Raw genomic sequence first — 26,100 nt, 5'->3', positions numbered from 1 at the left:
ACTTATTAATTGTATTCAGTCCAGTGCGAGTGAGAGGTAATTGGAACAATGCGCAACTATATATTAAAAAGGTTTACTAAAAACTATTTTGTCCAGTCCATCAGGCCGTTCTACTGGACTGACTAGCTTCATTCTTTTCTTTCTCTCCGGAATTACCTGCCGGTGAATCATCAGACACTTATAGGTCTCTAAGTTCAATAAACTTTGAGTAGCCTAATGCTAAAATCGAGTCACTAAATGAACACTCCAATTTTTGCAGGCTCAGGTTTACTCTAGCCCGCAATACATTATGTACTTAGCAGGTTGCTAAGCGGCTAACACTTCCTTTAATGATTACTGTCAAGCCAGAGAATATACACTTCTTCTGATCATGGAAAAATACTATTCTCTGCTAGATACTCTTTGATTCTCAGACCTTCTCCAGCTTCTGAATACACTCAACAGATGGCAGGACGTTCCTAATTACTTATATGCTGTTGAGAGAAAACAGTCGGCGTACGCACCGATGGGAAGGTATCAAGTCGACTGGTATTCCGTAAGACCATTAACAAAGTGCAGGGACAAACTCTTGAAAAAGTGAGTGTCTACTTATCCGAAACTACATTCAGTCACAGTGAATATTGTTTGGAAAGAAGTGTTATACACTACATCACGAACGAATCAATTATTATGTACCGGTTATAAGTGTTCATAACTATTGAAAAGGGCAGGCAAAACTATATGACTAAGACAGGCATATCAAGACAAGATATCTGAGGTATTTATGACGAATGCTGCGGAGCAGCACGAGTCACATAGTATTTATTATTTTTTGTTGTAAATATGCATTTTCCTTCATATATTTCGCACATTTTGTCGCTCATTGAAGTCATTTTTGAGGTTTTTAGGTCATTTTGTAGGTCATATTTCGCCATTTATTAGATCTTCAAAATCTGCGCCCTGGTAATAAGATTGATAATCGTCATGCTAGTGCTGTTTTGAATGATTAAATAAATAAATAAATAAATAAATAAATAAATAAATAAATAAATAAATAAATAAATAAATAAATAAATTAAATAAATAAATAAATACTCCACCACATATATATAAATGAATAAATGCTGATCATGTATATCAGTGTGAGCTTTGTCCCCGTTACGAGGACCTCTAGTATCGGCCGTGCCGTGTCACAGAGGAGCAATTACGGCATCTCTCAACGAAAAGAGCTTTTAAAATGAAGTTTTAAGAGCTGCTTGCTCTACCTTGTCGCCTAGGGATAGTTGCGGTGGTTAATAGCGGAGCTGAGTAATATACCTCATAGATCCCAAGATGAGACGAACTTCCCTCATTAAATGAGAGCAATTAGGCCTCAGGGAAACCATGTGGCTAACGGGATTCACTCTTAAGGTATTTAGTAAATATTAACGTATTATTAGAGGACTAAGAATATCTGAGTTGTCGGACATGTGCTGTATGTACTTACACCTTGTATAAAATATCTGATGTTCGTTGACATTATGATGATATATTGTTCATAATTAAGAGTAAGGGATTATGTATGGCATCCGCTTTAGAAACACCGGCGAGGGCTTTGCTCGGAATATCAGGTAAATGTACTGCGACACAGGGCCACCTGAAATATTTCATCACGAAATTAGCGACTCAAGGTGCAGGCTGTGATATGAAGTATTGAAATGAAATGGCGTATGGCTTTTAGTGCCGGGAGTGTCCGAGGACATGTTCGGCTCGCCACGTGCAGGTCTTACAATTTGACTCCCGTAGGCGACCTGCGCGTCGTGATGAGGATGAAATGATGAAGACAACACATACACCCAGCCCCCGTGCCAGCGAAATTAACCAATGATGGTTAAAATTCCCGACCCTGCCGGGAATCGAACCCGGGACCCCTGAGACCAAAGGCCAGCACGCTAACCATTTAGCCATGGTTTGATGGATGACCATGACTGTGAAAGACATCATCTCATCATACTCTAGAGAAATTAAACTCACCGGACCAAAATTTAGTCACCCTAGTGGGCACGCACAGATGGATCGTTAAACTTGTACGCATAGCGCAACGAACGCGCACTGCCTCTACGTGAGCATAAGGCAGTAGCGATCAGTGAGACATTGATGCTTCAAGCGAACAGTGTACGTCAAGATGGGTAGAGGTAAGGATGTGACAGAGTGGAAAAAGGGATAATCGTGTTTGGCCGTGCCCATGGCCATACGGGGCGGGAAGTTGCTGGACTTCTTGGTGTTTTGCAGTGGACTGTTCAACGTGTCTACAAGCAGTGGTGTACTACACGTGGCCACGAAACACGACGTCAGAATTGTGGTCGGAAGAAAGATCCTGACTGAGAGGGACCAGAGACGCGTTTCACGGCTTGTGAATCAAAATCGCTTGCAAACTCAACAGGAATTGCTGCAGTCAGTGAATGAAGGCCCATACCAACCTGTTAGCAAGAGAATATTGCGACGGGAACTGCATGCAATGGACGTTCTGAATCGGTCACCTCGCAAGAAGCCATTGCTCACACAGGCACATAAAGCTGCGCATCTTCAGTGGGCTGGAAATCATCGAACGTGAAGACAAGCTGACTGGCGGAACGTAATGTGGTCTGACGAACCACTTTTTTTTGGCTTGTATTCCAATGATGTCGAGTACACCGAAGGCCAAATGAAGCTTTTCATTCTTGATGTGTGCAAGGTCAGGTTCAAGTCGGAGGTGGATATGTGAAGTTTTGGGGGTGTTTCTCGTATCATAGATTGGGACCGCTCTCTGAGGTGACCAGTAACATGAACCTCTGGATGATGGGGTGTTGTCTTTCAGTGAACATCTGCATGAGGTGTATGCTATTGATACTGCGCATTTTCAAGATGACAACAGCAAAATTCTTCGGCTGGGCGGATATGTGACTGGTTTTATGAAAACTCCCCCGCATTATTACATATCGATTGGCCTACAACATCACCTGGCATGAACCCCACTGAAAATAGGTGGGACATGTTGGAACATTGGTAAAACGCCGACATCAGCATCCTCGCAATTTGGTGCAATTGCGCGATCAAATCCTCAGCGAGTGACTTAACCTGGGTGCGATGTACCTGCACAAGCTTGTGGACTCACTTCCTAACCGAATCCAGGCGGTTATCAAGTCCAGGGGCGGAGTCATACGGTATTAAATGAGGCTTGTAATGATTTTTCCAGCGGTGACGTTTTTCTTGTCCGGGGTGCTTATTTCATTTGTGATAGTTTCGTACGCCCTGAGTCAGATTTTCTCCTGTCGATGCACTGAATCCCACACTTGTAGAATCCAAATACCATCCACATGTCTCTTGAAATCAATTCATAAGGTTCAAATAAATTTATCATTATCAACTTGAGTTTCATTTATTATTTAAGAAAATTTTATTTTTCCAAAGGAAATTTTGTCACCATTTTCCTTCGTTAACTGACAACATTTTCCTAATCTAGCTTAGCCTTAGCTTCTTCAGATAATATTTTATTCCTTTCTGCTCCGCACAGAAATTAGGAGCCACCTGTACAGAGACATTTGGCGACCATTATGGAGAATTTTTTCTTATTTTATGTTTCCCGTAATGGGGTTGCCATATCGCGGATGTTGAAACACTGTCGGAAGTTTAGTTGTACCAGGCTGTACATCTCATTTCTGAAGAGGTGAAGGAAATAGGCTGATTTCCGGTGTTTTGCAAAGGTTGACTTCGTATGATTTCCCGGTACGACAAAGTACCTGACCGTGTTCTACCCATGGGATCGTGAACATCTCGGCCGAGCGAGTTGGCCGTGTGGTTAGTGTCGCGTAGCTGTGCGTTTGCATTCGGGAGATGGTTGGTTAGAATCCCACCGTCTGCAGCGCAGAAGATGGTTTAGCATAGTTTCCCATTTTCACTCCATATTTGTGGCATATTCGATCACCTTCAAATACCACTGAACTGAGCCGGATTCGAACCTGCCAACTTGGGGTCAGAAGGCCAGCGCTTTTGTGATGTAAACCACTCAGCTCTGCCCTTCTTCTTATTTTTATTAGGAGAAGTCCGTGTAATTTGGACCTGCATATAATTTGGACCGATAATAGTTTTGGTACTTGCATTTTCGGTCACCCCCTGTCTGAGGCAAAGTCAACAAGACAACCGAGGGTAGCTTTCTTCCTGGAAGTTGTTTTGCTAATAGACTTGAGGTTGAAGTGGGAAGAAGAAAACAGTTTTAATACTCACATTCCTTGTACGCTTATTCGGTGACAAGCAAGTATACAATGAAGTAGTTATTTCAGCGAAGAGGGTGTTTAGCTTTTACAAGTACTGATGAAATATATAGATAAGTTTTAACATAGTTTCATTCATAAATTTTAAACACTTTGCATATTATTAGGTTTTCGATTAAATCTTTGCAAAGTGTGTAATTTGGACCGTTGAAACAGTTGTAATAATTACGTTTCTTCGTAGTTTTACCGGTGATTCTAGAAGAACTTGTTTTATAATTCCAGGCCAGCCCTGTGGTGTAGGGGTAGTGTGTCTGCCTCTTAACCAGAGCGCCCGGTTTCGATTCCCGCCCAGTTAAGGTATTTTTATCTGGAACTGAGGGCTGGTTCGAGGTCCACTCAGCCTACGTGATTACAATTGAGCAGGTATCTGACGGCATTTTGTGTGACAAGTAGTATGATGATTGGATTCAGTCCAATAGCTGCAACAAGTAGGCTTATACAACTGCACTAAAATACAGGTTGAATTGTTTTATGATTGTCTTGTGCACCAATGACCACAACTCATTGTATCGTATTTTATTGCTTGTAGTATTGGTCAGAAGTTCAGGACCATATGAAGAAATCACGAAATGTCAACTAGAACCTAAAATTGTGCCACGAAACCTCTGCATTTTTCTTTCTGAGCTCTCACATCTAATAGGATGTAAGTCGCGTGATTTCATTGAGTTAGTCCAAGTACTGTAGAACTTATGAATTTTTGTCTCTTGGAAGGTCACACCAAAAATTCAAAGATTTTCATAATGTAATGTACTGTATAATCTAATTGGTTGCAAGTATCACCACCAAGATTATTTTCTAGACTTAACATTAGGTGGGGGACATTTTAGTATAAATATAAAAATTACGAAAATATGCGGCACCATTTTTTTGCGTGTTTTATTTTCAAGGCAGCGCCAAGAAGATTGATTTTTCATTTACTTTGTCATGTATGGCCCAAGGTCTCGGGGCGAACTATGGGCGTCAGACTTATCTGCCCTGATAATTTCATTTGTACTCTGCAGACGGCATCCAAGAACACATTTCCAATGCCGATATCTCACACTGAGACCTATGACAAGAACAAGGAAAAATTGACCATTTTAGTGCTGGTTAAAAAAATAAAATACACACACAACAATCGGTGCCGCATTTTCCCCGGAATTTTTATGTTTGTACTAAAGAAACCCCGATCTATTGATAAGTCTACAAAAGAATCTTGGTGGTGATACTTGCAACCAATTAGAATATGTGATACGTAATATTAACAAAAATTTTGACTTTCTAATGTGACCTTCCAACAGTTTAAAATATATAACTTCTACAATGTTTGGTGTAACTCAGTGAAATCAGGTGACGTATATCATGTTACATTCGAGAGCTCAGGAAAAAAAATCCCAATATCTAGTGGCACAATTTTAGGTTCTAGATGACTTTTCATGATTTTTATGTGGTCCTAAACTTTTGACCGGGACTGTATTATTCAAAAATAAATTCATTAAATAACGTATAAATAGGGCTCGGAGGTTGAGGAAATTTTTTCTCGAGTGTCCGAACATGAGACCTGATATAATATATTTAATTCTGGGTCATTGTAGGCCAGAAAATGATGGGTTTTATTTGTCCTTTTTGCCTTTATCTGTGTTTTTGGATTATAGGTTCTCTTTAGCATTTCTTTTAGGCCTTAACGGATTTTTTTTGTAACTGCACCTTCTTTCGATTATATTTGTACCGCCCATTCTCAATTTGAATCTTCGTTAGTTCATGCATCACCTCTTAAACATCTTTTCTGTACTAAGAGAGAAAACTAAATGGAAAGATAAATGAAACTGGTGCTTGAAAAATCCAGGGGTATAGCATTAAGTGCAAGATAAGTGAAACATTGAAAGGATGCGAGTGTTTTCGAAGAGGAAGACCTCACTTGTTTCAAGTATGGAGAGAAGTTCTCGACGTTTCGCAACGTGCTGTGTGAAAACCGACGATTCTTTACACCTAAGAGCCTGCGGGTGATTATTGTGATATACTGAAAAGCCAACTGAGGTAAGGATTCCGAACTCCAATTTCTGTAAATCTACTGTGGTTAAGCCAAATACGATTCCAGTTATACTAATCCTAGAACTCCTAACGGGAATTTCTCAGACTCACCTCGTCATATTTTGTGCTGTTTACTCTTGTTTTCTTTGCAGGAACTTATCCTTCTATTTATGCTCATGAATAATGAGTTTTTATAATATTATGGCTTCGTTCATTATTTTATGAGTCATTCATCATTTATATGCACTTTATTTTCACATTGTTACGCTATAAGGCCTTGTATTATAACGTAGGCAACGGATACAACACACGCAGCAACGGGCATAAATTTAACAGACCCCCTTGAACGGCTAATGTCTCCGCTCAACGCTCATCCAACATAAGAGATTTCAGTGCACGCACTTGGCATCTTATTTTTTCCGTTTTGGTCTTGAACTCCCAACAAAAATGAAGCAGCTTCAGGCGTGATCAATCTTGTTTGAAGTGTTACTACTCCATGTCAGCTACAACATATGACTTCTCTCGCCCGTTCTCACGTATCTATGGAAGAGTGGGGTTTAATTATTTCTTCGCTTAAAAGAATATAACCATCATGTTTTGTTATATATGAACATTCTTATTAACTGACTGGCAGCCATGAGTTTGATATTACACTGCCAGCTCTGTGTTGTACCTTATGTTTTTAACATCTGGCCACACGATTACGTGTTTTTTCTAACTCAGCCATGATGAACACTCTTATATATTTTCACTCTTGTTTTTATGTTTGAACATTCTGATTGACTGACTGGTAACAATGATATCCTAATTATTTTAATTATTTCACTACCAGCTCTGTATTGTAGCCTACTTTCTGTTCTTATCCTCTGTCTCAACTCGATTGTGTTTTTTTCTCTTAGCCATGTTGTAACATCCCATGTTTTTTCACACTAGTTTTAAGCCTATTTTCATTTTATAAATATAAATGTTGATTCTTAGGGTGCCATATATGTTAAGGACACTAGGTTCAGGGCCCTGACCTAACTTTAGGCTAAGATTTATTTTTGGCTGATGATGCTTACGACTGTTAAGCGAAACATGTCCCATCTTACAACGCCTGTTGTAATGTTTATTTCCTAAATATAGGAAGGATAAGTATTGGAAAGGTGGTGTTAACTATTATTCTTGTTTTAATGTTCATATCTTATGTCCAATACGGTCTACAATGAGATTTATTACTTGTAAACATGACTTTGTTTGGAATCTGCACCCTCCAGAACAAAGCAAGGTAAAGAAGCATAACATCCTCAAATCCCAGACCAGAGTTGTGAAGCTGCCACCTTTGAAAACAATTGAATCTCCTATAGACACTAATGACTTATACTTCACATTAGACATACTTGAAAATATTGTTCTTCACACCAACTAAATAGGTTGAATTTGAAGAAATTCAGTGTTTTGTAGAAGTAACTCTTAGTTATGCTACTGCATGAGCAGTAAAGCTGAATTTTACCAATTTCGAAACAATGCGAGTCCGAGAGACTCCTCTTGGGTGTTAACGTTCATAAAATAGTTTAGGAGTTCTAGGGCTAATTTCAATTTGTTTCTCCAGGATATCCATTTCAAGTTTGCTGAATTCATTCTATGTGAAAAAAAAACCCAGTTAGTTCTAAATTCTGCATGTAGGCTACTTAGAATCCCTTTCTTTAAATTATGTTAATCTAAAATATATAATGTCTGTAAAAAGAAGTATTTTACTCATATATTTTGCACTGCACCTTGCATACCACCACAATTTTTAATTTTAAAACATATTCCTTCATGTCCGTCTCTGTGGTGTAGTGGTTAGTGCGATTAGCTGCCACCCCCGGAGGCCCGGGTTCGATTCCCAGCTCTGCTACGAAATTTGAAAAGTGGTATGAGGGCTGGAACGGGGTCCACTCAGCCTCGGGAGGTCAACTGAGTAGAGGTGGGTTCGATTCCCACCTCAGCCATCCTGGAAGTGGTTTTCCGTGGTTTTTCACATCTCTTCCAGGCAAATGCCGGGATGACCACGGCCGCTTCCTTCCGTCTTCCTTGTCTATCCCTTCCAATCTTCCCATCCCCCCGCAAATCCCTTGTTAAGCATACCAGGTGAGGCCGCCTGGTCGAGGTACTGGTCATCCTCCTCAGTTGTATCCCCCACCCAGAGTCTGAAGCTGCAGGATACTGCCCTTAAGGTAGTAAGGGTCAGATCCCTCGCTGAGTCGGAGGGAAAAAGCAACCCTGGAGGGTAAACAGATAAAGCAGAAGAAGAAGAAGAAGATATTCCTTCATTCAATATGTAATTAAAACTAAAATTATGAAGGACTTTGGATCGCATTTTTACGTCCTTTTTGCCAGTTTTAAGTCTTTTTAGTGGATAACTTTACGTCTTTTTAAGGCGTGTTTTAGGCAACTTATAGGTCTTCAACTTGCAATCTCTACTTATACCAGGTGTACGCATAAGTCTTTTCCAGTTTCACCAAGAGATGGTGCCAGCAAACAGTACAAACAGTACGCAGCTTATGAATTTGACACATAAGTCAGTTTGTTCGTCTGACATTAACCTACCAACATACACAAGTTGAGTCCGCCGTCTATGTTCTATCGTTCAGAGATCATGTCGACGTTTGTGCCTGAAAAAGAACTTCTGCGGTACGCATTACTTTTCTTATTTAATCAAAAGAAAAGGGCTGTAGAAAGTAATCGTTTGCTGGTAGAAACATGGTGAACACGCTCTATCGATTAGAACGCGGTGATTTCAATGTGAAAGATAGTGCGCTCTGTTAGACCACAAAAGTGCGAAGGCGAGCAATTGCAGACGTTACTGGATGACTCAAACTCAACAGCAATTGGCACAAGACTTAAATGTGTTACAAAATCAATCAGAAGACGTTTACGAGCAATGGGGAAGATCAGTAAAATCGGTAAATGGGTCCCACACGATTTGAATGAACGGCAAATGGAAAATCGCAAAGTCACTTGTGAAAGGCTGCTTAACGTCACTAAGGAAAATTATTTCTATACCGAATTGTTACGGGTGAAGAAAGTGGATTTATTCTGAAATTCCGAAACGGAGAAAATCGTGGCGAAGCCGGTCTTTCAATGCCAAGGTCCAATCGCTTCGGTAAGAAGACTATGGTTTGTGTTTGGTGGGAACAGAGCGGTATTGTGTAATGAACACTTGAAGACCGACAAAATCGTTAATACACAACGCTAGTGCCAACAAATGATTAATTTAAATTACGCATTGATCGAAAGACGACCGGAATGGGCCAGAAGACATGACAAAGTGATTTTGTTACTCGACAATGCGCTTTGTCACACAGCAAAACCAGTGAAAGACAACTTGAAAACTCTTGGATGGGACATGCTTTTGCACCCGCCGTACTGCCCCGACCTGGCGCCATCTATCATCTGTTCGCATCAATTAAGCACGCGCTCACAGAACAGCGCTTCAAAAATTTCGAGGAAGTTGGAAAAATGGCTCGACGAATGGTTTTCTGCAAAAGACAAGCAGTTGTTCTGGCATGGTATTCATAACTTACCTGAAAGATGGGCGAAGTGTGTAGAAGCCGATGGCCAAGATTCTGAAGAAACAAATAATTTCCCTTGAAAATTACGTGTTTTCTTTACCTCAAAAGCCGGCAAAAACTTATGCATACACCTGGTAAGTGTTCATATTTGCAAGTCCAAATTACACGATCACCTGGTCCAAGTTACACGCTATCGGTCCAAATTGCACGATAACAAATTTTAGAATAAATATTACTTTTAAACAGATCTTAAAAATAATATTGGCATTTATTTTCAACAAAAAATTTAATAAATTGTACTAATTATTGTGTATACAATTTGAGAAATTTTTATTAAAGTCCATAGAATTATGGGCGTTTTAACTTAAATGGTCCAAATTACACAGACTTCCCCTGTTTGATTAATGGTGATCAGTCCTTGATGAGCGTCTGGGTTATTCTGTGTCAGAGTTTCTTACACTGGCTATGGGCATGGGTTAAGTTAAACCCTGATCTAAGGTCACGGCAGCACGAAGAACTTGTGAGGTGTTACTTCACTTACGGACGAGGACCACGCCCCGACCACTCAGTAAGTGAAAGTAAACAAGTTTGATTTATCCTCTACGAGCTTGTTAGTTCCTCTTCTCAAGAAGCATTTCCCCTTCTCACGAGTGTTCACAATTTCCTGCATTCCTCCCACTAATATAACACAAGCGATCTGTCTCCTGTGAAGCCGTGAGCCAATGGTAGAAAGGTGCTTTTATTTATTCTTTCCTTATTAGCTTTATAGAGCATGAGAGAGATTTATGTTCCAAGGTATATACGTTCCTTTCTAGAAGTAGAGAAACTAAGATTTAAATGCTATTTTATGCTTTGTTTTTCTGAAAGAGAGTCGTTTGTTTCAATGTACAATCGTGCACAATAGAGTATTGCTCTAAAGCAATGCATATTACTATTCTATGATTGTACACAAAACCCTGATCCATTTATGGCAAATCTAGTGTTTACAGAGGACCTTGTTAACAGTCCATTGCGAGTTAAAGAGTGAGAACAATGCATATACGAGTATTTATTATTTTATGTTGCAAATATGTATTTTCCTTCATATTTTTCGCGCACGTATTAACACGTATTATTTACAGAAGAATGGAAAGACAAGTTGAAACCGAGTTGAGAGAAGATCAATTTGGCTTCAGAATAAATATAAGAACACGTGAAGCAATCCTAACTCTAAGTCAGATCTTAGAGGATCGAATTAAGCAAGACAAGCCTACGTATATGGCGTTCGTAGATGTAGAAAAGTATTCGATAATGTTGATTGGACCAAGCTATTTGGGATTTTAAAGGTGATCGGGATCAGATACCGAGAAAGAAGAATTATCTACAATCTGTATAAAAATCAGTCTGCAGTGATAAGAATCGAGGGCATTGAAAACGAGCAGCAATCCAGAAAGGAGTGAGGCAAGCTGCAGTTTATCCGCCCTCCTTTTCAATAAAAGAGGAATTTGGGAAGGGAACCACAACCCAAGGACAGGAAATCAAAACCCTGAGATATGTCGATGATATTGCTAACTGAGATTGAAGAAGATCTGGAGAAATTGCTGAATGGTATGGACAGAGTCTCGGGTAAGAAGTACAAGATGAAAATAAATAAGTCCAAACAAAAGTAATGGAGTGCAGTCGAATGAAGTCTGGTGATGCAGGAAATATTAGATTAGGAAATGAAGTGTTGAAGGAAGTAGATGACTATTGTTGCTTGGGTGGTAAAATAACTAACGATGGCAGAAGTAAGGAGGACATAAAATGCAGACTAGCACAAGCAAGGAAGGTCTTTCTTAAGAAAATAAATTTGCACACTTCCAACATTGATATAGGAATTAGAAAGACGTCTTTGAAGACTTTCATCTGGAGTGTAGCATTGTATGGAAAGGAAACATAGACGATAACTAGTTCAGAAAAAGGAGAATAGAAGCTTTTGAAATGTGGTGTTACAGAACAATGCTGAATGTGAGATGGGTAGATCGAATCACGAATGAAGAGATGCTGAATCGAATTGGCGAGAGGAGGTCGATATGGATAAATTTGACGAGAAGAAGAGATAGCATGATAGGACACATGTTAAGACATTCAGGACTTGTTCAGTTGGTTTATGAGGGAGGGGTAGATCAAAGTATGAATATGACAATCAGATAAGAGCAGATGTAGGATGCAGCAGTTACGAAGAAATGAAAATGTTAGGGCAGTATTGGGTGCCATGGAGAGCTGCATCAAACCAATCTATGGACTGATGACTCAAACAACCACAACAACAACAATAACAGTGCCAACAACAACAACAATGTATTTTATTATGGGCTAGAACAAGTTCGTTACTTTCATTGACTTGTCTCAGTCTCATCCTTGAGTTTTACAAAATGAAAGTGACCGAGGTATGGGCTATGCTGGTAATAAAATTCCTTATGCAGCCAGTTCTTGTGATGAATAGTGTGAAAGTGTCACCCATAAGGTCGGTTGATGTGAGTTTCAGTCGGCTTGGCAAACTGATATGTGTTAGCGACTTCTGGCCCGGCGAGGAAAGCAACGGGAAACTGCTGCACACCTCATTTACCTTGTCACAGTTTTTCCATGTTCAGCAGCTGAACAAAGAATCCTATCATATGTGTGAGTAGCCTGTGTATGGATGTACAACTCGATCGCAACTCACCGTATCCTGGTGGAGGAAGAAGAAGCAGTCCGTTCTTTGCCCGCTCGAAACTCCCGCTGGAACTCTTTGATAGGCGGCAGGCGCCCCGTTTTCTCCAGAGGTTCCCGACCCGTCCGCACTGGCTCTTTGTATTCCTGTATCCTCAGCTGCAACAAAGAATGGACAACATTATTTGCGTTCTACAAAATATATGGATCTATACATGAAGCTCTGTAGTAGAACACACAAAAATTATGGTACGACAAGATACAGGCATTGGTTGAAGTAAGCTAATGCTTGTCCTGAAGGTTATAGAGGAAAATCATATTCGGCATGTTTCGGGAGTATCTTTGTACTTCTAAATTTGCAATCTCGCAAATCAATTATTTTTAGTTTATGTAGTGTGTGGCTTTTAGGCCGGGACTGTCCGAGGACTTGCGCCTCTGGGTGTGAGAAGATGATGATGATAATAATAATAATAATAATAATAATAATAATAATAATAATCATAATAATAATCATAATCATAATAATAATAATGTCCGCTTCTGTGGCGTAGTCAAATACAGTAGAGACAATACGCGATACTTCCGGATTTAGCCTTGTTAAAATGGGAGACAAGTCGCAAGTGGCGCTCCTAGTGGCTTGACCTGAAAATTCGCGCTAAATTCAAATATCAATGGAAATGTATATACGGAAATGGATAAATAAATTACGTCTAGAAAGAAAGTGTTACTAAGATATTAACTTCAAAGTTGCTAAAGCAATTCTGGATAAATGAATGAAGAATTATTTAACTTATTTAAAGACTGCAAGATGTGAAATGGACTGCTGTGAAAGGGCTTGATCTTTCATTTATGCATGACATTTTTAGCTTTAGAATTCCTGCCTGAACGTTTGCTCTTATCATTTCATCATTTTACTGGACATTGAAATTATTGTTCTGTACAACCACGTATAGGAATACTAATTTAAGAATTAGTTACCAGCGACAGTATTAATCATTGCGTTGCACATGGCGCTCTGCATGCCCCACGGTATTGGATTATTAGTTGTGTCTTGATCTGTCGTGGAATGGCAGTTCCTCTTTTACCAATGAAGTTAGCTGATATTCCTTTAGGATACTTGCCAAGGAATTTTAAGGTCCTTAAGAATCAGTCATCAAGTGACATGTCATATATTTTAAAATGTGGTTTAAACTCAAATGTGTTGCCCCAGTCATATAAAATACATTTTAGTAGGTTTCAAGTTAAAAGGAAAATTGCCCAGCTCTTAAATGTAAATTCATTGAATCATGTATGTAAGGAATGTGCCGATATTTTTGTTGACAATTGTTTTAATGTGATGATACAATGCTTTTAAATGAGAAAAAAGAAAAATCTGGCCGTGAAGGCCCTGTCTCGTCTCCCGAAAGCAGAGGCGTAGAGTCACGGTGGAGATGTGGCCACCCCTCCTCTGCTCGGTTAGCCGGTCAGAGTGTAGAGCTGTTGGACCACGGACCGCTTATGGGTCGAGACATGCTGTCTTAACATTACCATTGATTTCTATTGTTATGCATTCATTTTTGTACAGGAGTAAAAATGAGTCTTGTATACCTCCAGTCCAGTCCTATATTCTTCATGTTCCTAAAGAGCTGTCTCCGGTTTACTTTGTCAACGGCTTTCTCTATATCCACAAATGCAATGTATGTTTTCCTGTTAACACTCAGTCTTCTTTCTAGAATAGTTCTTACTGCTAGAAGAGCTTCTCTTGTTCCTTTGCCTGTTATAAAATGAAACTGATCCTGCGATGTATATTGTTCAATTTTCTTTTTAATCCTGTTCTTAATTATATTAAGCAGTATTTTGGATGCAGTGTTAGTGTTCTATAGTTGAAACAGTCAGTAGCATTTCCTTTCTTTGGTAAGGTGACTGTCCTACCTTTAGTAAAGTCTTCAGGAATTTTGCCAGTGTGATAGCATCTTGCAATGATATTATACAGTTGCTGTTTCATTCTTTCTCCTATTCCCTTGAGAAGTTCTGCTGGTATGTCGTCCGGTGCGGTTGCTTTTTTGTCCTTTAATTGTTTTAGTGCTAGGTCAAATTCTTCCCATGTGATTATTGGGCCTATATTGTCTTCTTCCAACATTTGTTCAGGTTCGGAAACAAAATAATAATAATAATAATAATAATAATAATAATAATAATAATAATAATAATAATAATAATAATAATAATAATGAGATACGGACAGGGTGCAACTCGGTGTCGGCACGCAGCTTACTCCGACGAATAACACCAAGGGGTCTGCTCAATGCTTAACGTCTCCATCCGACGGACGAATCACCATCAACTGCGTCATATGCCGTCACTCCATATGAGCCCTGCGGAGAGGTTTAGAATTGAATCTAGGCTTTTGGCACGCAATCTGGTTATTAGAAATAGTACACCATCACCTCTTCTATCCTGATGGCCAACATTCTGATGGTGATTTTTTTTCCCACCAGCTGGACTCGAACTGACCAACCACGGTGTCATACAATACAGACCTGATACCTTAATGACCATGGTAACAAGGCGGGCTACTTCGCAATGGAATGGAACAAAACTGTTCATGTAACGTCATGCGAGAAATGAAGGTCCTTCAACCAACACATGTTCTTTAAACATCCTTTTAGACAGATGAGTTTTTATACAATTGGTTTTACATCGCACCGACACAGATAGGTCTTATGACGACGATGGGATAGGAAAGGGCTAGGAGGGAGAAAGAAGCGGCCGTAGCATTAATTCATGTACAGTCCGAGCATTTGCCTGGTGTGAAAATGGGAAACCACGGTAAACTATATTCAGGTCTGCCGACAGTGGGGTTCGAATTCTATTCCAGTGCACCGCACAAATAAAATTAATAGATAATTTGTGGTGACCGGCAACAAATTATGGAGTTCCCTGCCAGCTCAGGTCAGAGAAACTAGCTCTTTATCAAGATTCAAGGTCGCCTGCCAAGACTACCTGCTGAGGACAGCTGACTGAATGGTTGAAGTATGAATGTGTGCGTGCCTGAGGATTAGTCAGTTTTAGTCAGTGTAAGAGAGGGCCTCGAGCCCTAACTTCGCCACTGTAAAAAGACACTAATAAATAAATAAATAAATAAATAAATAAATAAATAAAAATCTCCGGAATGCAAGCTCACAGCTGCGCGTCCCTAAGTGGACGGCCAATACGCTCGATTGGATGAGAAGTAATCAACATATACAGCAATACAAACTTATTGTGCACAACGCAAGCTGCAGATACAATAGCTGTTATTGGGGGAATCGAATCCCACTGTCGGCAGCCCGGAAGATGGTTTTCTGTGGTTTCCTATTTTCACACCGGGCAAATGCTGGGGCTGTACCTTAATTAAGGCTACGGCCGCATCCTTCCAAATTCTAGGCCTTTCCTATCCCATCATCGCCATAAGACCTAGGTCTTGAACATACAGTAATATGCCCGGCTCCATGGCTAAACGGTTAGCGTGCTGGCCTTTGGTCAGAGGAGTCCCGGGTTCGATTCCCGGCAGGGTCAGGAATTTTAACCTTAATTGGTTAATTTCTCTGGCACGGGAACTGGGTGTGTGTGTCGTCTTCATCATCATTTCATCCTCATCATGACGCGCAGGTCTCCTACGGGTGTCAAATCAAAAGACCTGCACCTGGCGAGCTGAACATGTCCTCGGACACTCCCGGCACTAAAAGCCATACGCCATTTTTTTATACAGTAATATACAGGTTAATGATTGCGTTAATGATTGCTGTCCATTTGAGAACCAGTTAGGGCTAATATAAATTTTAAATCTGCCGTAATACCTCATTTTCCTAGACCATGAGCATAACTGCAAACGCGGTGACGCATTCTAAGCGAACGAGTACATTTGTGATAGTGAACGATACACAATCAACATAAGTACTGATGCCAGACCGCTCTGCTGCTGGGCAGGTACACATCGAGCGAGTGTGCTCACAATCGGTTAGGTTTTCTCTCACCGGGCGAGTTGGCCGTGCGGTTAGAGGCGCGCGGCTTTGAGCTTGCATCCGGGAGATAGTGGGTTCGAATCCCACTGTCGGCAGCCCTGAAGATGGTTTTCCGTGGTTTCCTATCTTCACACAGGCAAATGCTGGGGCTGTACCTTAATTAAGGCTACGGTCGCATCCTTCCAACTCCTAGGTCTTTCCTATCCCATCGTCGTCATAAGACTTATCTGTGTCGGTGCGACATAAAGTCACTAGCAAATTAGTTTTCTCTCGGCAACCAGGTACTCTTCGAAGATGGACTGGAAACATTAATATTATCTTGTCTCAAGGCAACCCACACCCGAAGACCACTAGACTCTTAATTTGTACGTAGCATTTATTCATTCAGTTTAAGAAACGGCATTTCCACTTCTGTAGCTGTTCAACAGCTGATTTGAGACCACACTGATATACGATTATAGTCGTTATATGGGACGAGTGTTTGTACAATGGTAATCAACATAGACGAAGTTATTTTTGCGTTGGAAGAAAAATATGGAACATGTGAGGTATGGTTGGTGTGGAACCGCTTTGTGTTTTCAGCATTTCTACCACGAACATCACTGTTGCAGAAGCTATTAGGACAGTGGCGTATCCTGGAATCTCCACTGAGGCATGCAACTAGTAACCATGCAGTTAACACAATGTATTAAGTAAATTTCAATTCTACTCACCCTAATTACATGTAGGTGAACTCGAGCCAAACAGTTTTACTGTAAGTTTCTGGATTGAACGTGCGTACACAATTCTTGTTTTCTCTTTTTAAATTTACGAGGGTCCGCCTCTGTGGTGTAGTAGTTAATGTAATTAGCTGCCACCCCCGGAGGCCCAGGTTCGCTTCCCGGCTCTGCCACGAAATTTGAAAAGTGGTACGAGGGCTGGAATGGGGTCCACTCAGCCTCGGGAGGTCAACTGAGTAGAGGTGGGTTCGATTCCCACCTCAGCCATCCTCGAAGTGGTTTTCCGTGGTTTCCCACTTCTCCTCCAGGCAAATGCCGGGATGGTACCTAACTTCAGGCCACGGCCGCTTCCTTCCCTCTTCCTTGTCTATCCCTTCCAATCTTCCCATCCCCCGCAAGGCCCCTGTTCAGCATAGCAGGTGAGGCAGCCTGGGAGAGGTACTGGTCATCCTCCCCAGTTGTATCCCCCGACCCAGAGTCTGAAGCTTCAGGACACTGCCCTTGAGGCGGTAGAGGAGGCATCCCTCGCTGAGTCCGAGGGAGAAGCCAACCCTGGAGGGTAAGCAGTTTAAGAAGAAGAAGAAGAAATTTACGAGGGAAGGTAGAGGTCTCGCGGCTTTAACTATTTGCATCTTTTCATCAAACGAACGGCCAGTAAATGGCTTTTCAAACTGATTTACAATTATATCCGTTTTAGACTCATCCATCCTTAATACCACATTGCGCAAAATATAATAAAACTCCGAAAACGACGAATAGCACAGGAACAGCACACACAGAATGAACTCACTAATCAGCAAAACACACAATGAATTAACTCACTAGTTAGCCACAACTCAAGCACTGGAGGTAAGTCACCCCATTGGCATTGGTCAGTTTCGTCACGGTGGGTTCTCGCTGGGGGGTAATCTGTGTGTCCCGTTCGCTGTAAACATGCCGACTTACTCCAAGTTGCTAACAGATGGCAGAGGGTAGCACGGGTATGGGGTGACAAATTCTGACCAAGTTTCAATTGCAGTGACATCGTTCGGAGGGTTTCAGAACTACGTCTGCCACTGAATGCAATTTAAAGATTGAATGCCTTACGTCGTTAACTCCTCCATTTGCTGTCTCTTTCTTCCTAGAGTGGTGTAGACGGCGAGACTACACCAGCACCACACGTAATCAAGCAACGGAACTAGTACAGGTGCGCGGACCTTTGAACTTCTGAGAGATGAAATCGTTAATATTTGACCTGAACAACCTAAAATCGTAAATCAGACAGTTCTTTGTGTTATCATAACGCATGCAATGAATGCATTGCATTCAAGGAGAATACGCCCCTGTATTAGGAGTAACTTGCTTTCGTATGTAACACCTTTATTTCCACTATAACAGTCTTATTCTGTTGCCTTCATTGATCCACGATTAATTTAGGAATTAAATTATTTCTTTTGATGCTGCTACATCATTTTCACGACGTGCTACGCAATTACTAACGGAGTAGAGAAGATCTGTGGTGCGGTTCCTCGACGAGCGAACGCAGCACGCACCGCAGTCCTGCATAGCTAGGGGCGGCAATTCAAACATGCGAATTTTAACGCTTTCTGTAGGTCCAAAGAAATGTTTTGGGCGTTGTGTTGTTCTTGGCTCATTTAACGTGTACGCAAAGTTGACGTAAGATCCGTGATTCCCCGGTACCCGCCCTTCACTTGTAAGTTCAATTTAACTCCTTGTATTTCGAATGTTCGATTTCATGAAGGATAAGTTAGATGACATAGTAAAGGATAAGCCCAAACATTCTCTACGATGAGCTCAATTCCTACAGTTTATTCAAATATGAAGGATAATACAATCAATCTCTACTGATCTGCATTTAGGGAAGTCACCCAGGTGGCAGATACCCTATCTGTTGTTTTCCTAGCCTTTTCTTAAATGGTGGCAAAGAAATTAGAAATTTATTGAACATCTTCCTTGGTAAGTTATTCCAATCCCTAACTCCCCTTCCTATAAACGAATATTTGCCCCAATTTGTCCTTTTGAATTCTAACTTTCCCTTCCTACCTGCCTACTTCCTATTTTCCTACTTTTAAGGACACTACTCAAACTTATTCTTCTACTAATGTCATTCCACGCCATCTCTCCACTGACAGCTCGGAACATACCACTTAGTCGAGCAGCTCGTCTCCTTTCTCCCAAGTCTTCTCAGTCCAAACTTTGCAACATTTTTGTAACGCTACATTTTTTGTCGGAAATCACCCAGCATAAATCGAGCTGTGTTTGGATATTTTCCAGTTCTTGAAACAAATAATCTTTGTGAGGGTCTCATACACACGAACTATACTCTAGTTGGGGTCTTATCGGAGACTTGTATGCCCTCTCCTTTACATCCTTACTACAACCCCTAAATACGTACCCTTATAACCATGTGCAGAGATCTGTACCCTTTATTTACAATCATATTTATGTGATTACGCCACTGAATATCTTTCCTTATATTAACACCTAGTTACTTACAATGATCCCTAAAAGGAACTTTCTTCTCTTACCTTCATGGCTTGCGCCTGTGACCTGCGCAGTGAGCCGGTTGGCTGACGAGGGAATCCTGGGAGTCGTGAAGCGCTGTTGGATTTAACTGATTTACTGGAACTCTGACTGCTATTGGTCGCCGAGCTGACGGAAGACACACCTGGAACAAGAAACACAGCATTAAAAAAATAACGTTGAGGCTAATTCCAAAATCAGAATCCCCCAAATTTCTTTAAAATAGAGTGTTGAGAATGGCGTGAGTAGCAAAGCTACTGTTGAGAATTTTCAAGTGAATTTAGGAATTCTAAAGGGGAAAAACAACAGTGTTTAAGGAAGAATTCTTTCTTCGTGTTGGATCTTCCAGGGTCTATTAAACAGAGTAATCACTCTTCGTCCAGGTAGAATGGTGTCGTAGTTCAATGTACAGGTTGACCGTTAAAATTTGATGAGGCAATACTTGACGGAATATCGGAGGTAGAGAAACTTTGACACACATGATACAAGACGCAAGAAAAAGTATATTCAAAGGCTCATGCAACGTACCCATGGTCAAGTATGGTACAACTTTTAAGGAATTACATCTTTCTGGTCTGGAATTTTCACGGCATTCGTAGGTGGCCCATATTTCGTCCCCTTAGCAGACATGGAGTTGTAGAAATTCAGGAATATTATTACTCAATATATTTTCCACTTACGGGCAAGTTGCAATGAAACTGTTATAACGCAACGTAGTCAATATTTGACATAAATATAAGCACTAAGAAAACTAAACTACCAACAATGTGTTCGTAATTTCGTCCCCCATCAAATTTAAGAAAAGTACCAAACACTTTCCCAATAATGAATTACTTGAATGCCATTTATTAAAACATATTTTCTTGGTATTCTCTTTAACATAGTCTTTGAGCGTTGTTCGTGGGATGTTAAAAGCCTTATTTGCACGTTTGAAAAACATTATCTTGTCCCTCACTGCCTCAATAGCCTTTTTCACAGCCTCCTTATCCCACTGCTTCCGTTTTGCCATCTAAAAATAATAATAAACCTCACAAATGACAAATAAAATTAAGGGGGACGAAATTACGAACATTCTCTGATTTATTATAATGGCCGCTACAGTAACTCACATCAACCACCTCACTGTAGCGATTACACGCCAGAAACTACACCACACGAGTGAAATACAGTCCAGTATTTCCTACACATATCAGTGCTCACTCTAGGAATAACAGGCTCCTAATCTGAATACTGCACTAACTCAGCTCAGCATGGAAAATGAATCCTCCTTAACGTGGTGCACAACACTAACTCTCACAACAAGACACCGGGATGAAGCTACGCGTGTGTGCGCGGCTAAACATTAGGTACCAACGGTTCAAACTGTAAATCCCTAGGGGGCGAAATATGGTGCGGAGAAGGAATTTGGCCCTGCTACCTTACTGTAATGCATGTGGACGAAATAATTAATATTTTCTTGCAGACATCCTCAAATGTTATTGAGGGCCGATGATGATCAGAGAGAGGATTTTAAGGTGGAAAGTATGGTTAGGAGCCTCCGTGGCTCAGGCGGCAGCGCACCGGCCCCTCACCGCTTGGTTCCGTGGTTCAAATCCCGGTCACTCCGTGTGAGATTTGTGCTGGTCAAAGCGGAGGTGGGACAGGTTTTTCTCCGGGTAGTCCGGTTTTCCCTGTCATCTTTCATTCCAGCAATACTTTCCAGTATCATTTCATTTCATTTCATCCTTCATTCATTAATCATTGCCGCAGTGGAGTGCGTCAGGCTTCGGCAGTCGGCACAATTCCTAACCTCGCCGCTAGATGGGGGCTTCATTCATTCTATTCCTGACACGGTCAAATGGCTGGAAACGGGCTGTGGATTTTCAAGGTATGGTCAGAAAAGGGGCAAAGAAAGATTTTGAAAATACATAAAACAAGGTGCAAAAAGGTGTAGATGAAATGATTTTATTAAGGTTTAAACCAGTTACATGAACTTCCTTTATCACATTTACTGGTTCTAAATTAATCAACCTGTTGTATAAATCAGATTAAGTTACACACAATATTTCAAAGTTTTTGACAGTAAGTCACTGGCGCTTTGAACTCAGTGGATTCTTATATAGCGAGAAACTCCTCTTAACATCTACAGAAACCAATGGAAAATATCTTGTCAGCACTCGTAAAGGGAGTTCAGTCGAAGTTGCAAAGATTTCCACATGTGGAATGTCTTTCAAATTTTAATCGATCTTTAGCAAATCTATCGGGGTTGTCCCTAACTTCTTACACTGTTCCTCCTTCATACTTCCTTCTTAACCTTCGGCATGATTTTGTGTTGTGAAAAATACGCTCTGGTCTGGAGTGGTAAAACTCTAACACGGTCAACAAGAGAGTACACAGTAGATATGGTGAAACTGTTAAACTCTTGCCCGTACTAACTGAACTTGTTGCAATATCACTATTTAAATTTGATTTCACAGGTGCAGGCTGGCCATTCTTGCTGAGGTTGGCCATTGTTGCTGAGATACCAATTACTGGTGGTTTTAATAAATTATATTTTAATATTTATTTATTGACTAGTGTTGACTTCTGATCCCCGGTCTAGGAAGCCAAGAATAACGGCCGAGAGGATTCGTCGTGCTGACCACACGATACCTCGTAATCTGCAGGCCTTCGGGCTTAGCAGCGGTCGCTTGGTAGGCCAAGGCCCTTCAAGGGCTGTAGTGCCATGGAGTTTGACTTCTGATCGAACGAAATGTTAAAAATCTGTTCAAGAAAGGAAAAAAAAGTCTAATATTTTAAAAACGCAGATAAATATGGGGTGAAAAGGTGCTGAAACATGACATAGAAAGGAAAAGGTGGCAAAATATAGCAAGCTTACAAAATAGGTGCAAAGAGTGAAGCAAATTGTGTTTATTTCGCTTCATTTCTTGTCCCCACATACATAATCTGACCTCTCTGTCTGGAAATAGCTATATTTAAAAAAAGGTGCTGCACCTTAAAATCCCTTCACTTTTTGGTCCACGTAATTTGGGTAAATAAACCCGCGAAGAAACTGATAACCTCCTTGTGAGTTCCTGCTGATATATCGCATCGAATGAGCTACAAATAATCTGTGATTCAATGTGTATGTCCGGCTCGAGGTTATAAATCAACTTGTATGTTGTGATGCAGTGATCGATACTGGGTGCTGCAACTGTCGTGTTTGTTTTCAACGACTACGTAATGGACGATGTTATGTTTGACCTTCCAGCGCTACATATATTTTCATTTGCAATAAAACTGGTGTGATGTATAGTGGTATGGTATTCACATATAGACACCTACTTCATTGATTTTAATTAAAAAAACAAATCTAAATGAATGTGATTGGACTCATACATTTCCTGGATGTCAGTTGAGGGAGAATTCTTATTGGATTAACCTATTTCCCTACAGTGACGAGTTCGATTTTGAACAGAAATGCAGTAATATAGATATTTTAAAATTCAAACGCAAACTTGCAAATTAAGTTTATGTCACACTTTGACGTTATTGCCTTCTTGCCGTACCGCAATTACTTATCACACACATTTCTTTCTCCCTTGATCGTTTACCCTCCAGGGTTGGTTTTCCCCTCAGACTCAGTGACGGATCCCACCTCGACCGTCTCGAGGGCAGTGTCCTGGAGCGTAAGACTTTGGGTCGGTGTGTTACAACCGGAGAGAAAGACCGGTACCTCGCCCAGGAGGCCTCACCTGCTACGCTGAACAGGGGCTTTGTGGGGGATGGGGAGATCGTAATGGACAGACAAAGAAAAGGTAAGCAGTCCGCCGTGGCCTTTAGTTAGGTATCATCCTGCATACAACTGGGGACTGGGACCGGTACCTCGCCCAGGTGGCCTCACCTGCTATGCTGAACAGGGGCCTCATGAGGGTGGGGAGATTGGAATGGATAGACGAGTAAGGAATCGGGCGTGGCGTTAAGTTAGCTACCATCCCGGTATGAAACTGGAGAGGAGGACCAGTACCTCGCCCAGGAAGCTTCACCTGCTACGCTGAACAGGGGTTTGTGGGGGATGGGGGAGATTGGAATGGATAGACAAAGAACGGATAAGGAATCGGCCGTGACCTCAAGTCAGGTACCATCTCGGCATAAAACTGATGAGGAGGACCAGTACCTCACCCAGGCACCATCACCTGCTGTGCTGAACAGGAGCCTTGTGGAGGATGGGAAGATTGGAGGGGATGTACAAGGAAGTGGGAAGGAAGCAGCCATGGCCTTAAGTTAGGTACCATTCCGGCATTTGCTTGGAGGAGAAGTGGGAAATCACGGAAAACCATTTCGAGGATCGAACGCCCCTCTACTCAGCTGAGGCTGAGTGGACCCCGTTCAGTCCTCGTACCACTTTTCAAATTTTGTGGCAGAGCCGGGAATCGAACCGGGCTTCCGGATTTCACTAGATAAAAATAACTTGCGCCAGGCCTCTTACTTAATAAAAACGACCACGACTGGAACAGCCTCTAATTTGACACCGAGTAGAGATCATCAGTGCCAAGGCTGGTTGTATCCTAAGTATTGGAGATGAGATAAGGTAAAGGTCAGGAACATTGTTGTAACGTCAAGTCAACATAAACACCTTAATCTTCACATGTGTCTTGATACGCAGGCTGATGAAGACAGGTACTTAAAAATGGTTCCTCATTTTTATGTAACAGAACATATCTTCCAAAGCATGTCTCACACGACTAGGGTGACCAAATGCAAATAGATAAAAAAGAGGACAAAACTATTTAAAAGGAGGTCAATGCCGGAGAACAGAGGAGACAAAATTCCTCCATTAAGAGTTTGAATTTAGGCATATATTCTAACTTTGAGGAATTTTGGCGTGTCTATTTATTTATTTCGAATTTCCCCAACTGGAGATTGCCTCTGAGGAAAAAGTATATAAAAGATAATATGAATATTAAAAGTAATTGTGAGTTGATTAGCACACTTGATATACTGCATCTTGTTACATTAAAAAGTTTGGGAAATATGGTTCTTCAGGATCTGGACGGAATATTTCAAGACAGTCACTGCAGTTTCGTTTATTAATGTCTGATTGAGTCATGATTTGCAGATCTGGACGAAAAAGAGAGGAATAATTCCTCTAGCGCCAACCATTAATCCTATGACTTCGATATCGTCCAGCCAGTATTCTTGTTGATAGAATGGAATGGTTGGTTCATATGTTGTTTCCTTTTCCTCATGTACCTCACTGGGCTGTGTTTTGAATGTCTCAAGTCTGATAGTCGGATCTATTATGAAACTTTTTTTTGTGATCTTTGAAGGCTATCATGTCAATTCGACGTGTGCTGCCTGTAACAGAGAGACCGTGAACCTCCTGGAAGACTGTAAAGCCTGAATCCCTTAACGCTTGAGCAATGGCAGATCGTATTTTATGGTGCCTAGTATTTCGTAGAGCTTTTCCATGCGAGCAGTAACCGAAGACATGGGCAAGAGTTTCTATAAAAACATGTCTTATAAAATTCCTTTAGATTATATTGAACCATTAAGAGGATTTTCACAGAACCTACTTTGACATAGTTTCAATTATCAGTCCATTGTGCTCTGATCAAAGAAGAGAGTCTTTCTACATTTACATGGTGTCCTGGTACAGGAAAACTGTATTCTGAAAGTTTTAATAACTCTGAACTACAATCGATTGACTTACGCAAATTGAAATATTTATACTTTGACCATTTTTTCTACAAGTTAACTTGTTAAATTCAGGATCATTACTAATCTCATTCAGGAATTGTTTGAAATTGCAGAACTGGACAAAATATTTCACAGGATCAATTTGAAAGGATTTAAACTTAGCTTTCAAATACAGAATACATTTTTCAACTTCACAATAATCAATGTCACTTTTCAGCACCATCCATTTAAAAGAGGCTTCCTTCAAATCCCGGTTATCTCTTGTCATTTGTCGCACATTAACATAGCAATGTTCTGACGGTGTATTGCTGAGAGAGAAGCATACAGTATCTAGAGTGGTAAATAGTGTATATTATCACAATACAAGGCATGCATAGAATAATCTAGGGCCGATGACCTTCGATGTTAGGCCCCTTAAAACAACAAGCATCATCAGAATAATCTCATGTACTGAATATCCATAACCACATTTCATTATATCGATACGATATCGATGATGCCGTCGCGTAATGAAGAATACTTGTAAACACGAAGTAGTAAAACAGATTACCCCAAAATGAACAGATTCACTAAAAAAGGAGGTTTATCAAAAAATCACCCGCAACCGGGACAATGGCCTGAAAAGCAAGACATATCCGGATAAAATAGGACGTCTGGTCTCCCTAGACACGGCTATCACAAGTAAACAAGACGCCATCTAAATGAGACATAGATGGACGAGTACAATTCGCTG

General features: G+C 40.8%; 1 protein-coding gene across 1 annotated transcript in view; it reads right to left on the bottom strand.

Moving 5' to 3' along the window:
• The window catches only part of LOC136873596 (uncharacterized protein DDB_G0284459-like), a 76,968-nt gene that overhangs the window by 13,521 nt on the left and 37,347 nt on the right, over nt 1-26,100 (bottom strand). The window contains exons 2-3 of the mRNA XM_067146713.2: nt 19,715-19,854; nt 12,498-12,643 (exon numbers count right to left, since the gene is read on the bottom strand). Of these exons, the coding sequence (XP_067002814.2) occupies nt 12,498-12,643; nt 19,715-19,854 (286 nt within the window). The remainder of the gene's footprint in view (nt 1-12,497; nt 12,644-19,714; nt 19,855-26,100) is intronic.

Source organism: Anabrus simplex, chromosome 1 (genome assembly GCF_040414725.1).
Source record: "Anabrus simplex isolate iqAnaSimp1 chromosome 1, ASM4041472v1, whole genome shotgun sequence".
NCBI classification, from domain to species: domain Eukaryota; kingdom Metazoa; phylum Arthropoda; class Insecta; order Orthoptera; family Tettigoniidae; genus Anabrus; species Anabrus simplex.
Note: the sequence above shows the minus strand (reverse complement) of the source record. Positions and strands in the feature narration are given on the sequence as shown.